This window comes from Rhinatrema bivittatum, chromosome 2 (assembly GCF_901001135.1).
Source record: "Rhinatrema bivittatum chromosome 2, aRhiBiv1.1, whole genome shotgun sequence".
Lineage (NCBI taxonomy): Eukaryota > Metazoa > Chordata > Amphibia > Gymnophiona > Rhinatrematidae > Rhinatrema > Rhinatrema bivittatum.
In genome coordinates this window covers 88,994,895-89,008,840 of record NC_042616.1, presented here as the reverse complement: position 1 = coordinate 89,008,840, position 13,946 = coordinate 88,994,895, and the positions used below count along the sequence as shown (strand labels likewise).

The window sequence follows — 13,946 nt, the reverse complement described above, 5'->3', positions numbered from 1 at the left end:
CCACTATCTGGGAAACCTCCTTGATGGAGAATGGCAAGCTGCCTTTCAGGCCACCACTAACTGAGATGGATACTTTGCCTATACTGACATAAAAAGACATTTTAGTGCCTTTATAGAAGATGCATACTGCCTGTGCTTCAGGGACGATTACTGCAAGGTGGAGTAGAGCCCATGGACAAGAATACCTCCTGGAGATGACTGAACCTCGACCAGAGAACAATACCAGATGTAGCTGTAGAGGTTGTCTGTGAGCAGTTTATTCAGATACCAGAGAACTTGATGTAACAATGAGTGAAAACACCTGAAGGCAGAAGCCTTCCAACAGGCCACAGAGATGTACCACTTGGGCAGGCAAGAGGAGTATTTAAGTCATAAGAACATAAAATATGCCATACTAGGTCAAACCAAGGGTCAATTAAGCTCAGTATCCTGTTTCCAACAGTGGCCAATCCAAGTCACAAGTACCTGGCAAGTACCCAAGGTACTAATGCTGGAACTAATGCTGGTAATAAGCAGTGGCTATTCCTTATTGATTAATAGCAGTTTATAGACTTCTCTTTCAGGAACTTATCCAAACCTTTTTAAACCCAGCTACACCAACTGCCTTAACCACATCCTCTGGCAATGAATTCCAAAGTTTAATTGTGCAATGAGTGAAAAAGAATTTTCTCTGATTTGTTTTAAATTTGCTACTTGCTAACTTAATGGAGTGCCCCCCCAGTCATTCTACTATCTGAAGGAGTAAATAACCGATTCACATTTACCCGTTCATGTTCTTTCATGACTTTGTAGACCTCTATAATATCCCCCACAGCCATCTCTTCTCCAAGCTGGACAGCCCTAACCTCATTAGCCTTTCCTCATAGGGGAGTCGTTCCATGCCCTTTATCATTTTGGTTGCCCTTCTCTGTACCTTGTCCAGTGCAACTATATCTTTTTTTAGATGCGGTGACAAGAATTACACACAGTATTCAAGGTGTGGTCTTGCTAAGGAGCAATACAGAGGCATTCTGAGATCCACCATTTTATTCATCATTCCCTTCCTAATAATTCCTAACATTCTGTTTGCTTTTTTGACCGCCACAGCACACTGAGCCTATGATTTCAATATATTATCCCACTATGATGCCTAGATCTTTTTCCTGGGTGGTAGCTCCTAATATGGAACCTAACATTGTATTACTACAGCAAAGGTTATTTTTCCTACATGCATCATCTTGCACTTGTACACATCAAATTAAATCTGCCATTTCAGCACCCAATCTTCCAGTTTCACAAGGTCCTCCTGCAATTTATCACAATTCTCTTGCGATTTAACAACTCTGAATAATTTTGTGTTATCTGCAAATTTGATCACCTCACTCACTGAACCCCTTTCCAGATAATTTGTTACAGAAGGGGGGCCTTAGGAGGCCTTAGCCCTCTGTTATGCGCACACAGGCTTTGGTTAGATGTAGCAAGAGATGCCATGAGCAGCTGCTGCACGAGAATAAGAGATGTGTGCCCTTAGACCTCAGTGAACCCAGAGAGGAGCTCCTGGGAAACACCGAGGTTGGTGAGACAAATCCGTGTTTGGGTCGAGACCAAGCCCAGGCCCCTGCCGACTTTCATACCTCAGTGAGACCAACCACCCTTGGTTGGTCTCTGAGTGGTCCTCAGACTACTCCAAGCCCTTTCGGACCTGCCATTGGGAACAGCAATGGCAGCAGGCCGGACAGGAGACGAGGGCAGACGAAGGCTCTGGAACATGAAGACTGAGACAGGAGACTTGGGGCATAAAGACTCAGACGAGAAGCTTGAGATGTGAAGACTCAGACGAGAAGCTTGAGCACGAAGACACAGGATCAAGGTTTTAGGAACACGTACTGGTTTGAGGCTGCAATGCAGCGCACCCTACACAGCCCACAGCCCATAGACTGGTCGCGGACCATGCTTGAGTGCGGTGCAGACTCTAGACATACATGGTGGTTGAAGCCAGAACATGGCGAAGATTCAGTAGAAGCCTGTACCAAGGCGCGCCCTACACAGCCGGCCGTGGCTGGTCCCAGACCACGCTGAAATGGCAAAGGTTCAATCAGAGTCTTAGGCATGGACAGTGCAGCCACCAGAACAACCGAGGGCTGAAACAAATTCCAGGATAAGGGACTAAGGCGTGACTTGGCTTAACACATGAAACATGGGACCAAGACAAGACTTGGCTTTGAAGTGAAGATGACCCTCCGGAGACTAGTGCTGCGAGACGAGAAGGCTGGCCCATGCCACGAGGTGACGAGACATGACATGACACGCCAGAGAAGGTAGCTATGAGGAACCAAGGGTCCAGGAAGCAGAAGCAGAGACGAGGCATCAGGAAGGAACCCAAATGACCGAGGCTCCAATGTCCAAGAACAGGAACCGAACGAAACGGATTTACCCTCGGGATGGACATCTGGAGGACTCGAGGAGCTGGAACATCACAGGAAAACAATGAGACATCAGGAAAACCATGAAACATCAGGAAGAGACCAGGAACATGAAGAACAATGAGGGATCCAACGAAGAACAGGAAATACCAGCAGGGGTGAAGACGAGAAGCCCTTGAGATGAACTAGCTCCTTGCAAAGGCAACTAAGGACTGGAAGTTAGGACTGAAGATCAGAAGATGCCCTGGGAGGAGTCCAAGTGGGGCCAGGAGGCTGGCCCTTTAAATCTCTGAAGGAGGCGTGGCCCGCGCCCTAGGAGACAGGAAGCAGGAAGTATGCAAATCCATGGCCAGCAGCCATGCTGCAGGAGCAGTGCAGGGAGAGGCCGGACCTCAACACAGGCCCCGATGTTAGCAGTGGCTCCTGCTGGGGGCACTGAGGGCGGCTCCAGCCGCCAGGAAAGCCTGGGGACTGCGGCCTCCAAGCTGTGAAGCTGAAGAGAGCGTTGGCGGCACTCCCTGCTGCAAGAGGGTCCCGATAGGCATGGCTCCAAGCCACGCTGAAGATTAAAGTCCACGGCTCCTGCACTGCGGAGGTAAGTGCAGAATCATAACATAATTTACAAATATATTAAAAAGCACTGGTCCAAGTAAAAATCCCTGAGGCATGCCACTGTTTACCTTTTCCACTGTGAAAACAGACCATTTAATCCTACTCTCTGTTTCCTGTCTTTTAACCAGTTTGCAATCTACAAAAGGATGTCTCCTCCTATCCCATGACATTTTAGTTTTCTTAGAAGCCTCTCATGCAGGACTTTCTCAAATGCCTTCTGAAAATCCAAATACACCTCATCTACTGGTTCACTTTTATCCACATGTTTATTCACCCCTTCAAAAAAAATGTTGGAGATGTTATGAATTGCCAGGGACCACAGTAATATCCTGGGCCCTCAGCAGTTTTGGTCTGAGAGCTTGGATGGCCTGAGGGATCCAAGTCCATCCAGTCTTTTAATTGCAATAGGATGGTGTTACCTGTACAGACCATGCACATTGGTATCCTGCCTAGGGGCTCTGACCTGGGTGGGCTAATTTCACTGAGGTTTACACTGGGGCTACCTGAGGGGCTTAGCCCATATAAACACAATTACTGGGATTATACCTGGGGGCTTGAACCCAGGAGCTAATTCCCAACACAAAGATCCACACACTCACTTTGATTCAGTACATCATGGTTCCAGGTAAGAAAGTAAGTTTATTTGAGTAACAGGAGGAAAGAACAAATAAAATCAGATCATACAGAAGTAATGGTAGATAACAACTGCTACATATGGAAAGCTTACATGTTTCCAATGGATCAGCCTGTGCTCTCACATCCAGCGCGCTCCTCCCTCTATCTCTGTCTCTCCTTATACACTACAAATGCTTGTGGAATAAGTGGTGTTCCCTCCCTCTGAGTTCTTATCAAATTTCTGGTGCAGCTGTGTGGCCATCACTCTCTCTATCAGGCTTTAATAGAAGTTGATTGCTAGCTTTCTCATCATAGACTTAGTGGAATAACTAAAACAAATTCTTGCCTGTTTGTAAACATTTCACAGTGCAAGACAGTAAATAGGAGTTCACTCAGAGGTTGGCCTGTGGCCTTCAAACTAGTCTGTGTCTGAGTGAAATCTCTGAATCCATACAGCCTATCCTCTATATACATCCTCAGCAAAAGTAACAAAAAATGACTCCCACAGATGGGGACATCTAGTCTAATGCTGCAATCGCCCCTGCCTTCCAACTCTGCTGGGGAGCTCATGGAAATAAACTTCCTTTCACTTCGTGTAACTTCAGCCACAGTGGAACCAGCTACAGCGGTGAATTTTCTGATCCCCATTGAGTTGAAGTACGAGAATTGTCATGACCATGCCTGATTCAATCAGCAAAAGACCCTGATCTGGAGAGATTTATTAAATCTTAGAAATTTTTGATTTGCTGTTTACACGGGTTTAAAACAAACAAATAAATAAATAAGTGGAAGAGATTAATTTATGCCTGGAATGTCACCCTGCCATGTCCATTCAGAAAAAGGTCACTTATAACATCTATATTATACTCAATCTATGTAACACTGCAGGGTTGCTGGCTGCGCAGCGCTGCTCAACATGCCATGTGGCGAAGATAAGGAGGAGCTGCAGGGCTGCGTGGCCAGATGAGTTGGAGAGCCGCGCAGCCAAGATGAGGTGCCGCAGCCTACAGAACCACGTGGTTCCCAGGCGACCAGAAGGAAAAAAAGCAGTGAGGCAGTTCCCAGCCTGCCTCGCCTCAGAAGTGGAGGGCTGGGACTGCTGAGAGAGCAGGAGGCGGGGTGCAAGTGTAGACGATTTGCCTAGGGCACCTAATATGCTTGCCCCAGAAATGGGGTCCAGGGGAGGGGGTAAAGAACCACAGGGTAAAGGGGGTGACAGTTTTAAAGTTTAGGTTGCTGGAAGGAGCTGGGCTATTTTTGGCAGGCCAGAGACAGACTGAATGAAGTGTGTGTGTTTTGGGGGGGGGGGGACACAGCGCAATAATTGTTCGCACAGGGCAGTCAAACTACTAGCACCGGCCCTTCTGCTGTAGATCGCATTGTCCACCTGCAACCAAACTTGCTACTTTATTGTCACAAAAAGTAAGAAAGCCTTGACAGTTGAAATGCTCCAACCTTTTGTTAATCTTGGGAAAATATAAAAGCCCATCTGTCGCAGCAAACAACTCCAATGGGCAATTCAAAGAACCTTGAATTTTTGCTTAAACGTATTCCTTCCGTATAAACAAAAAATGCAGCTCGATAAACTGCCCAGGCCTGGAGGAATGCCTTAGTCTGATCTGACTGAAGCTTTCTCCATCTCTCAACTTGACGCATCCTGTGCTTTTTTTCATATAGTTACTTGTTAAACAAAGGAACCCGTGAATGCAAGTACTGACAGTGTTTTAATCTTTACCAGAACAACCTTATTAACTACCTCTCCCATCAACGAATCTGCAAGGGTCGTAGCTGAGGTTAGACCGCCTAACTTGCATTCTGGGCTAAACATTTATTTCAATAAGCCAATGGTACTCCTTTGATATTTATATAAAACCTTAGACTACAATCTAGAATTAGTTGAAGTAAAATGCATATTAAACTGCAGTAAAAAATGATCTGACCATGGGATTGGCAGCCGATAAAGACTGGTTATAAAACCATCACTTTGTAAATCTTTAGGAACAATTATCAAATCAATTAAATCACCTGCTCTGTTTGTTGTCTCACCCACAATTTGAACCACATTGTGAGAGGACAAAACAGTTAATAAATCTTGTAAAATCCCTAATGACGGCTCATCTAAATAAACATTAACATCCCCACAAAATCTAGCGGGCTCCCTATTGATCCAGTGTGCTTTCTGTATCAGCTCTGTCATGTTATCAGGAAGGGAAGGGGAATGCTTGCTGCTCCTAAGGCTTCTGAAGAGCAGTGTAACACATATTTTAACACCACACACAGCTCCTTTCAGTCTATTCCTTGGATTAGGGGACTACCAGCCAATTGTGAGTGCCTCACTTTGACCTAGATTTATTATTTTGCTATAAATTTCGCAAGAATATAGCCTGTGATAAAAAAAAGGGGTGTGGATAGGGTAATTTTCAAGATACCACAACACATGCTATTTTACTGCATCGAGAGAGAGAGTCTTTATAAAGCACTCATATAACTCTTGACCTAGCTTGATAGCAGCCAGGTAGAGAGTGCATCAAACTAGGTCGAGAGTACATTGTACAAATCTCATATTTGTGTATCATTCCTCACTACAAATCACATCAAATCTTCACTGATATCTTAATTTATGATTTAATTATGAATGTATTACTTTGTAAGCCATTGAGTTATTGATATAATGGGGTATAAAATGTATTAAATAAAATAAAATTGATTTGAGAGATCATTAAAGGGTCTTTAATATATTTCAGTTTACAATAAATAGACTCCTTATATGTTTACTTTTTAGTATTCATTTACCTTCATTTTGGTAGGCAATTTATTTCCAAAATGAGCTGGATATTTTGCTTTCTCCCCCAAAATTTCAGAGACACTCCCAAACCACTGTAACCACTGTAACCCAAGGAGTAGTAACTGAGGAGTCCCCATCAGGTCTCCTGCATGACAGTTCCTGGACCATCAGACATTTTCTACTCACATATAGGGGCCGATGCAATAAATTCACGTAGAAAGCAGGCGCTGAACAGACAGAACCGCTCTCTTAATTCACCCCAAGCTCTCTCGAGTTTATCGGCGTCGGTTTTCCTTACCGGCAGACGTCCGTCATGAAAACCTATACAGAGTTTACCTGTGTCGGTTTTCGGGACTCGGCTGTCCACAGGTAAGGAAAACTGATGCCGATAAACTCGACGTTGGTTTTCGTGATGGCTGTCCACCGGTAAGGAAAACCGACACCGATGGTTCAGGAAGTGATAGCTTGTTAGTCGAGCGCCGTTTTCTGAACCTGACTGTCTATTTTTTTTTTTTAACTTTTTTTGTTTCTTTAATTTTTCATCCTACTTAATATCACAATGACATTAAGTAGGAGGCAGTACAGAAAAGCAGTTTTTTCTGCTTTTCTGTACTTGTTTTTGATGCGCTCGGGTATTAACCCCTGCTCGAGGCAGGCGTTAATAGATGACAGTTAAATGTGCATCCGAGACGCACATTTATATTTTTTGCATTGGGAGTCAATGCCTAATAGCCTCATTCACATGCATTTGCATGTGATGAGCGCTATTAGATTCACTCCGCATTGGACGCACGTTGAATATGCGCTAATCCCCTTATTGCATTAGGGGATTGATTAGTGCCTATTCTACCCGTGTCCGACTGCAGGTTAACAGTGCACTGAGCTCACTGTATTGCATCGGCCCCATAGGGTACAAGGAAAAATTCTCTAGCATTGTAGTTTAAAATGACTGTTAAATTAAAGGATTCATTCAATTCATTGATATTGAGCTGTGAAGTCATTTATTTCTCTGAGAAGTTTGCTTCCGAGTTGAGTTGTACTTAAAAGTAACTTAACTCCTGTTACCCCTGCATTCTTAAGACCACAGTTTTAAGGAAGAGGGAGAAAGCAGCATTACAGCATGCAGAACATACCATGATTTTGGTACTTTGTTCATTTTTGCAACTTTGTCTTTTGAATGCTTTGGTTTATGTTTTGTTGTTTTAGTTTTAAGAATGGCTCTCTGATGAGAGAGAGGATCAGAGATGACTGTGCATCAGGCTCATGGGAGGAATTTTCCAAAGCCCTGAGATCTACACCTATTGGAAACAACGGAAACCTGGGTATGAACCTTAAGATACATTTATAATACACTATGGGACCGATGCAATAATTTTTGCGGAAAGCGGGCGCTGACTTTTCAGCGCCTGCTTTCTTAATGCAATAGGCAAATTAGGGGGGGTCGCACTAGCAAGGAGGCGCTAAGGTCGCTTGCGCGACCTTAGCGCCTCCTTGCTAACGTGACCCCGCGGCGGCTGCCGGTTATGAAGACCAATGCAGGTAAACTTGGCATCGGTTTTCATAACCGGCCGTCTGCCAGTAATGAAAACCGCCGCCGATAAACGGCCGTCGATAAACTCGGCATCCATTTTTATTACTGGCAGACGGCCGGTTATGAAAACTGATGCCGAGTTTACCGGCGTCGGTCTTCAATAACTCGGCGGTCTGCCGAGGTATTTTTTTGTTTGTTTTTTTACTGAAGACGTACAGAAAAGACGTTTTTTCTGCTTTTCTGTACTTCTTTTACATGCGCTCAGCTATTAACGCCTGCTCCAGGCAGGCGTTAATAACTGAGCGATAAATGTGCGTCTGAGATGCACATTTATTTTTTTGAATGCGGAGTGAATGAGAGTAATAGCCTCATTCACATGCATTTGCATGTGATGAGTGCTATTTCATTCACTCCGCGATGGACGAGGGTTAAATAGGCGCTATCCCCCTATTACATTAGGGCAGTGCTTCTCAATCGGTGTGTCACCAAACACCGGCAGGTGTGTCATGTCTCCTGGTGTCCCATATGCCCCGTTGTACTTTCCTTCTCCCTATTTCCAGCCCCCGTGGGCCAGTTGGAAGCCTCCTTTCTTCCTACCCCCACTGCCCAATGGGAAGCCTCCTTCATTCTGCCTGTCCGCACGCAGGCCAATCGGAAGCCTCCTCCCTTCTACCTGCCAGTGAGAGGAGGGAGAAAGCCTTTGATTGGCTGGTGAGGCAAGCATCGCATAGCCCGTGGGTGGGGTGGGAGGAATGGCAGTGTCGAACCCTGATGAAGCAAGGCCACCACAGTAGCTCATCCCCGTGGCGGTAAAGAGGAAAATCCGACCTCGACCAAGCAAGGCCGCCACAGTAGCCCATCCCCGTGGTGGTGAAGAGGAAAACTCGACCCCGACCAAGCAAGGCCACCACGGTAGCCCATCCCTGTGGCAGTGAAGAGGAAAACCCAACCCTGATGAAGCAAGGCCACCACGGGAGCCACCACAGGCGGTGAAGAGGAAACCCGACCACGAGTGAGGCCACCCTGGGAGCCCATCCCCATGGTGGTGAAAAAAGGCCTGCTGGAGTAAAACCGTGGCGGAACTGGAGCACATCCCTGCAGTGAAGGAAGAAGATGTTTTTGGTGAGAGCTTGTGTGTGTGGGTGTGAATGTGTGCCTGGGTGAGAGCTTGTGTCTGAGGGTGTGAATGGTGCCTGGGGTGACAGCTTGTGTTTGTGGGTGTGAATGGGTGCCCAAGTGAGAGCTTGTGTCTGTGGGTGTGAATGGATGCATGGGTGAGAGCTTGTGTCTGTGGGTGTGAATGGATGCATGGGTGAGAGCTTGTGTCTGAGGGTGTGAATGGGTGCCTAAGTGAGAGCTTGTGTCTGTGGGTGTGAATGGATGCATGGGTGAGAGCTTGTGTCTGAGGGTGTGAATGGGTGCCTAAGTGAGAGCTTGTGTCTGTGGGTGTGAATGGATGCATGGGTGAGAGCTTGTGTCTGTGGGTGTGAATGGATGCATGGGTGAGACTTGTGTCTATGGGTGCAAATGGGAGTGAGCTTGTGTGTGTGTGTGTGCCTGGGTGAGAGCTTGTGAGTGTGGGTGTGAATGGGTGCTAGGGTGAGATCTTGTGTGTGTGCGTGTGAATTGAAGCCTGGGTGAGAGCTTGTGGGTGTGAATTGAAACCTGGGTGAGAGCTTGTGTGTGTGGGTGTGAATTAGTGCCTGGGTGAGAGCTGGTGGGCATGGGTGTGAGAGCATTTGTGTGTGATTCACAGCTTTTATATAAGAGAGCATGAGTGTGATTGAGAGAGAGACTGGTCAGGGAGGTGATATGTTTCTGTGAGAGAGAGAGACTGGTCAGGAAATTGAGAGAGACCGAAATTGGTCATGTAGTCTAATTGGGGGTGTGTGTGAGTGACTGGTTGTGGGCGCTAAGGAAGAGGACTGTGAGGAAAGAGCTTCAGCAGCCCTTGCTGCTTCTGGTGAGTGCTATTGACCTGGAAGGAAAAGGAGTAGGAGAGTTGCTGGAGAGGGTAAGTAAAGGTGGCTTTTTAAATTTATTTTTCTTGATTGACTGCCATTTTAATTATTGGGTATTATGCGGTCTGCTGTTTAGAAATATTTTATTAATATTTGGACATGTTTTAATTATTTTTATGAGTTTTTAATTGTTGGATGATATTCTGTTCAGAAGCTGTTTTGTAATATTTTTAGTATAGCTTTACAATTATTTCTGTGTGGGGCTCTATAGCAGCTTGGCTTATTCTGTTTTCCCAATAGGAAATGTATTAGTGTTTAGGGCCTGGTTTAATAGATGTATTTCTTAGATAGGGTTGTTACTGTTTGAGCGAGTACCATAATACAGGTGTAACTTTGTGCGGATTAGTTTGTGTTCATTATTGCAAATCCTGAGAGTCTGTTAGGTGCTATATTTCTCTTTCCATTTCTCCAGGTTCACACCGCATGCAGAGTGGCTTTTTTGGTTTTCCATTCCAGTTTCTGTCTCCATATTTATAATTTGTGGTCTTTCTGTACTTGGTGAAGGTCAGTTCTGGGTGTGTGACCGAGGTGAGGTATCTAACTAGCATGTAGGCATTTGTATCAATCTTATTTGTTGTGTTTTCTCAATAGGATATGCATTAGGGGTAAATTATTTCTTTTCATAAAGAAGGCTTTTGTGCCTGGTAGTAAAGGGAGTTTGTTTTGCTTTTACTGAGATGTCATCAAAACCAGAATATCTTTTTTGTATGGCAAGTTGTACAGAGTAATGCCCTAGATCTGCTCTGCACTCATTGCTGGGGGTCGAGGGGATTCCTGTGGATGCAGAGTGCATGTTTACATTTAGCCCCATGACGGTCACATGTTCAGTGTGTCATGCATGTGAGAACCATCTGTCAGGTGTGTCCCGGCCAAAAAAAGGTTGAGGACCACTGCATTAGGGGGTGGATTAGTGCCTATTTAACCCGCGTCCGACAGCGGATTACACAGTGCGCTCGTGTGAGCACTCTGTATTGCATCGGCCCCTAAAATAGTAGTTTTCAACCTTTTTGGGGGTTAAGAAACCCTCAGGTGGGTGGGGGGAGTCCCAATGAAACCTCTGTGGGGGTCGGACACCCTCAGAATGAAGTGCTCGGATAAAACCCACCCAGTCTGAACTATCCTCTGTCTATACCTCCCATTAGCTTCCCAATTTAGAGCCTTCTCCCTTTAGTGCCCCCACATTTATCATCCCCCTCAGCCTCCACCAACCTGTCCCTATCATTATTAGACCAGTTGGTCATTCCCACCTCTTCAGTTTATCACCGCCCCCACCAGGCCTGTTTGTTATGTCCCATATCCACCAGGCCCCCTCCTCCCCCTCAGTTTGTCATTTCTCCATTCACCTTCTCCTGACCCTTTTCCTGGATGTTCCCTTCTGGTACCATGCAGATCTCAGTGAATCGAGCCGTCCTCTTCTCAGTCTTGTAAGAACAGCATAGGAGTTTGGACCCCATGCAGCTCAAATCACTGAGAGCAGTGCAGTGCTGTAAGGGAACAGGTGCTCTGGATGCAGGGCTTATAGCACTGTGGAACCCTCGGGGTAAGTTCGGGAATCCAAGTTGAAAAACACTGCACTAAAATTTTCTTCAAGAGAAGGAAAGTTCCCTAGCTCCGGGGCCAGTCGATGCCATTTTCCAAAATGGCACCAACTGGCCATTGCCCCTTCGACTGGGCCTGGAGTAAAGAGGTGCTCCAGGCCCCCACTGTTCCACCAGTGAGTCTTCTTTGAAGTGGGGAGAGGGGTCAATGGGACCCCTGGACCACCAAAGCTTTTTTCTTGGGAAGTGAGGAGGGGGAGAGAGGAGGGGTCCACTAGTCCCCAGGTATTATGACTTTTGTTTGGAGGTGAGGACCTGATACTGTGGGACTGTTTTTGTGGGAGTCTGGGGGAGGGAGGAGTTAATTTTGCAATTAATGGGAGGGGTTAGGGTGGTGGCGCTGCTCAAGTTTTTATTCTATTTTGTAAAACATTTTGGCACTCGCCACCTTAAAAGGCGGCCGGGCAGATAGGTGAGTGAGGATCTCACTAGACTCCTCGGGGGAGTTAGGAATTTCCAAGGGGAGGGCGGGTTCATTTTGGGCCACCTGGCCCTTTAAGCCAATGGCAGCCCCAGGTGATGAAAGCTCCCATTGCGAACTAATTGCTGTTCTGCAGCAATATTTTTTATCACAGATATTTTCCGCATTAAAAAAATATCGCTGCAAAATTCCCCCTATATTTTGTCGGGGAGGGGAGAAACTTCGCGGAACACCCCCACTGCGATAAAATATCCCGGCTTGAAAAATGACCCCCTTAGATTGCAAGCTTCTGCAGACAGGGAGATTTCTACGGTAATGTAATGTGGCCTGAGCCTGGGTTTGGAAAGGCAAGTACAGTAAATACTCCATATAAGCCAAGAAATTTCTTCTATGAAATCAGCCTTTAAAAATGCTTTCGGTTTATGTGTGCATGATAGAAAAATTGTAGCCAAAAAAAGTGTCTGCCATGAATTATGGCCAGTGTGTGTCACAATAGATTTTGAAGGATTTTAGTGACTTATATGGAGATTGTTTACTTTATTAAAAGAAAACATAGATGTTCATTAAAATCATGCTTAAAAAGAAAGGCCTATTTCTGATAGTTTGTTGCCAGATCCACCACAGGCTATCAAGCTTTGAACCTTTGCCTATATGCGGGTTTCGCATTTTTCCGGTTTAGGTGTGTTGCGGTCCCAACCGCTTCCCTTCTGTTAGGGCCCAAGCCCGCCTACCTCCGCTTCAGGGATCACCGCGTTCCGCCCGCTCCGGACCCCGGGGGCTTCTCTCTCTCCACGTGGCGGCCGCCATTACGTGCCTGTTTCTCGTCAGCCTCGCGCGCGCGCAAGGACGTCCCTCTTGAGCGCCCAGCTCCCGGAAGCCTGGCCCCGCCCGCGCTGCTGACGTCATGCCCAAGTCCCGATATAACCGGCGCTCAGACTCTCTCTCATCGCCTTGCAACGAGGTTCACAACTCCATAGTTGCTCTTAGTTGCGTTCCTGGTGATCTTCACGTTGTCTGCTTCTGACTCCAGTTTGCCTCTGACTCCGCGTCAGCCTGCTGCCTGCCTCTGACTCCGGCCTGCTTCCGACTCCACTTCAGCCTACAGCCTGCTTCAGACTCCGGTTTGCTACAGACTCCGCTTCAGTCTACAGCCTGCTTCAGACTTCGGTTTGCTACAGACTCCGCTGCCGTCCGCTGCCCTGCCTTCAGCTGGCCCAATGTAGCCGGTCCCCTGCCTTCCGGGTACCTTGGACTTCCTTTCCTTTCTCCTCACTCTGGTCCCGGTCTACGCCTATCTCAGCCTCTGGACTTTCTGTCTCACTTCCAAGTCCCGAGGACCCGGGACCCTACGGGCTCCTCCTGGGGGGGTCCCTGGTTGAACTCCTCCGGCTTGTGGCTCCGCCTCCCGGCCTACCCTGCCTCCCTAGGTAGGTCGGCCCAAGGGTCCACTATCTCTCCAGCAGTGTCCAACTGCAACATTAGGAGGTTAAAAAATGATGGTCGGCAAGCACTCGAGTATATAATCATATCCAAACCTATACTGCTTAGCATTTTCAGGGAAATATAGATACACAGAACTTGAAGTTACATTATTTGCTGTGTAATTGATCACCACTCTAAATTATTTCAAATGCATTTATTTGTTATTTAAATTGATTGTAATCCACCTTGTGGCCCATCTTGGTAAAAGGCGGAAAATCAAATTTCGATAAATAAATAAAATAAATGGTTTTGATCATATATAACATTGCTTTTTTTTTTTTTGGGTACCTGCTTTAGGATTTTATTTTGATGTGATGGAAATTACTCCAGAAGCTATCGGCATTCACAGATTCGATGCTGACAATCAGAAGGTAAAAATATTACAACTTGCAAAGTTTTGCAATGTTTGAAATAAAGAGGTTCAAAACATGTTGTACACATTAAATTCCTGATGGCATTTTGGATACAAAGGAGATATT

General features: G+C 46.1%; 1 protein-coding gene across 5 annotated transcripts in view; it reads left to right on the top strand.

Annotated features, from left to right (window-relative positions):
* The window catches only part of XYLB (xylulokinase), a 326,783-nt gene that overhangs the window by 131,945 nt on the left and 180,892 nt on the right, over window positions 1–13,946 (top strand). For all 5 annotated transcript variants that reach the window (XM_029588417.1, XM_029588418.1, XM_029588419.1 and 2 more), the window contains 2 exons: window positions 7,621–7,736; window positions 13,765–13,838. In XM_029588417.1, coding sequence (XP_029444277.1) covers window positions 7,621–7,736; window positions 13,765–13,838 — 190 coding nt within the window. The remainder of the gene's footprint in view (window positions 1–7,620; window positions 7,737–13,764; window positions 13,839–13,946) is intronic.